This window comes from Contarinia nasturtii, unplaced genomic scaffold (assembly GCF_009176525.2).
Source record: "Contarinia nasturtii isolate CC-2019 unplaced genomic scaffold, AAFC_CNas_1.1 Cnas_scaffold_2728, whole genome shotgun sequence".
In the NCBI taxonomy this organism is placed as follows: domain Eukaryota; kingdom Metazoa; phylum Arthropoda; class Insecta; order Diptera; family Cecidomyiidae; genus Contarinia; species Contarinia nasturtii.
In genome coordinates, this window is record NW_022200045.1 from 2,125 (window position 1) to 5,707 (window position 3,583).

The 3,583-nt window shown below is 34.1% G+C and overlaps 1 protein-coding gene across 1 annotated transcript; it reads right to left on the bottom strand.

Moving 5' to 3' along the window:
- Positions 1-691: 691 nt before the first annotated feature.
- LOC116348970 (ubiquitin carboxyl-terminal hydrolase 36-like) lies at positions 692-1,800 on the bottom strand. Its single transcript, XM_031780216.1, has 2 exons — positions 1,734-1,800; positions 692-1,608 (listed from the first exon to the last, which is right to left on the bottom strand). The coding sequence occupies exons 1-2, from the start codon at positions 1,798-1,800 to the stop codon at positions 692-694; spliced, it is 984 nt and encodes a 327-aa protein (XP_031636076.1).
- Positions 1,801-3,583: the final 1,783 nt, after the last annotated feature.

Below are 3,583 nucleotides of genomic sequence, written 5' to 3' on the forward strand. Positions count from 1 at the left end.
CGCTGTTCCAAAATTCTTCACGAATCTTTGCATCATTATTCGCCGTGTTAATAATACGCAACAATGAACAGTGAACATTTAAAGCGCCCAACTTTTGCAAATCGCTCATATTCTCGACAATTTCATTGATGACGGTCGGTAAATCACTTTTCGCATCGACAAACTATATATATATACATAGGTAAATATAGAAAACCATAATAATACCATTTATAAATATATAGTTATTATAAAAATAATAGATGCACTTGCACTATATCAATATCCAAAAAATAATACCTTTCGATTGTAGCCACAATATTTGCTGCTCTTCTTCTTCTTTGGATCCAATTCAGTTCCCATTTTAATTGAGGTCATCATCATCGATGATGATGATGATGATGATGATGATGATGTTGATGTTGATGATTTTTTTGGGGAAACACCTGTCGTAGTAAAAATAATATTTTGATTGAAATTTGGCGAATCAAACGAATACATATAAATAAACGAATCCACTATACCTGTTTTCTTTTGTTTTTTCGACAATGTTGACGGTGACTGTGACGGTGACGGTGACGGTGACGGTGACGATGGTTTCAATCGTTTTTTTGGTGGTTGTAGTGACAATGGTGGTGGTGGTGGTGGTGGTGGTGGTGGTGTCATGGTCATCATCATCATCATTGCATCATTATCTACATTATTGATCTGTTCATAAAAAAAACAGATATCCCTCTTGTAGGGCATTGTTGTTGTTGTCACTGCTGCCAAATTCAATGATGGGCTTATCATCATCAAACAAATAATAGCATCGTCTTGCTGCTGCTTCATCATCATGATGATGATGATCATTCGAAACGATTGCAGTATAATGACCAGCATTTATCGAAATACCTCTGTGATTTACGATTGATTTCAAACGATATCGAAGTATCGGTGGTGGTGGTAGTGGTGGTGACGATGATGATGCTGATGATGCTGTTGTTGCTATAAACGATGACAAATTCAACTCCTGATCAAAACTAATTGTTTTATTGATTCGTTGTCGATTGCCATTAAAACGTCGCAATTGTATGCATAACACACGTGGTGCCGAATAAATACGCGTTTCTCGTGTTACTTTTGTATGTTGCTGGCATTTGGTGCATTTCAGTTGATGATGATGATGTTCATCATCATCCGCTGCCGCCGCCGAATCATCAGAGAAATAATGACGAATGGCATCGCTTAGCGATTTAATGTCGCTACGTTGAATGTCCAATGTCAAACCATTTAATGGATTGAGCGGTGTTAAATGTGATGCATTCCCACATGCTTGACATAAACGATAATGTTGAGTTGCACCCAGCCAAACATCTTGCACATGTGATCGATTACGTTTTTCCATTGCAACGAATATAAGATTTGACCAAAATTCATGTGCATCTTGATGTTGGCCCAACACAAAACCATCTCCCATAAATTGTGCGAGACGTGTACGAATTCGATACGGATCAATGATTTCATTATTTAATTCGGCGATGTTATTCATTTCATCAAATGTTTTATTTAGTGCACAAACTGTACACTCACCGCATCCTCTACCAACACCATCATCATTATTATTATTATTATTATAGTCTTCAACTACTATTTTTGAATTGAAAAAAAAAATGGAAAAAGGAAAAACATTATGTATTGTATTTTTTCGTAATCATTTTTATTTATTTATTTAGAGAGGGAGAGAGAAAGAAAGAGAGAGAGAACATACTAACCACATTGCAATTTTAATGCTTCGGTGAATGGTCGAATATGGAATAGGGCCTGTAACACGGCATTCATGTAACATGTAGCGTGAACATTTTTTAGTCTTTTTGCGGCGATGATAATGCCGTTGCCGCTATCATCGTCACGTTGATCATCAGCGGCCAGATATCGTTTTTGCCGTTTCTTTGGCCATCTTTGGCCGCCGCCGCCGCCATCATCCTCATCATCATCATCAGCATCATCATCATGATGTTGATCATCATTTATTTTTTTGGAAAAATAATATTTGATGCTACGTCCCTTTGTCGTAGGTTGATGACGTTTTTTGTTCATTTTCATCACTGAAAAATATAACATAATAGTACACCAGACGTCAAATTCAATATTTTATTTTGTATCTAATACATATTCTTGTGCAATACTTGATTAAGCAAATCTATACTATATTTATTATATAATATGAGAAACGGTAAATTTTACTTTTGTAAAAATTAAAAATTAAAAATAGTATGTAGTTTTATCGCATTTATATGAAAATCATAATTTTTTTTAGCTTTTTTCAGTGAATCATAATCATAATAATAAATAAAATATACAAAAAGAACACGCGACGAGAAAAAGACAAATTCAAACGGACCGCGCGTGCTTCCCGTTATATATCTATCGTGCGCGTGGTTTTCCTAACAACCTCTACCGCCGCTTATATTAGGTATATTAGGTATATTTGTGCTCTCTTTTTCTTTTCTATTCTTTGAAAAACTCATTTTAAAAATCTTATTAAAAAAATGAGCAAACCAACATTTGATATTATATTTTATAATTTATACTGTACACAGTAAGTATACAGTATTGATTTCTTTGCGGCTTACCTCTACTACTTCTCTCGCTCAACACCAAAATTCGTTTTGGAATGCGATAATTTCGCGAAACATATAAACAACTGAAAATTTTCGAAATTGATGAATTTAATTGATGGATATATTTTGTTTTTTGTTTTTTTAATTTTTAACTTTTTAAAATCTATAACTATATATATATATATAGCGCACAAATAAAATTATGTGCTTGTCTTGTCTGTTGCTCTTCTGATTTAGAACTAAAATTGAAATCTCTGAAATGAAATGATGATGCCCATGGCCGGCGGCGAGAATCATCAGTGTTGTTCGTGTGGCGATCGTCTATTGGTCCAAATAAATGTGGCGTGATTTTTTTTTTTTTAACATCTCTCATTCTCTTTTTTTTCTATCTATACTACTACTACTTCTACTACTACTACTGCTCATCACATATTTGCATATTCATTTGAAGGAAAGAAAGAAAATTATCCACCAGATGGCCGCCGCCGCCGCCGCCAATCGATCGATTTCGATTTCATATAGTACTTAAGAATTTCGATAGTTGAGAAATTACGAAATGCTTGCGTGCGCGCGCGCACATCAACAATCACATCACCACCCCATCATCATCAATCATCAATCATCTCTCTCTCTATTATTGAACATTTTGACAATTAGATGGTTGACGCGCTGTACAGCATTGGAACGAAGAGTAGTGCATGCATGCACCACTTTTTTTTCATGTTCTTCTCACAAAAGAAAAGAATACAAAAAAAAAAAAAAATAAAAAACACCACACTTAAAAATCAAAGAATTTCCAGTATATAATTATTACATTTTTGGATTTTGTAAAATTATAATAATATATATAAAGAATCTATCAAAAATCTCTACAAAATTGCGACGCACAATATTATAATGCCATTACTGCTGAATGGCGGTGGCGGCGGCAGAGATGGAAACATTCCAATTGATTATAAACTTTTTGTTAAAAAGTATATATTATTGCAATGTTTAAAAAG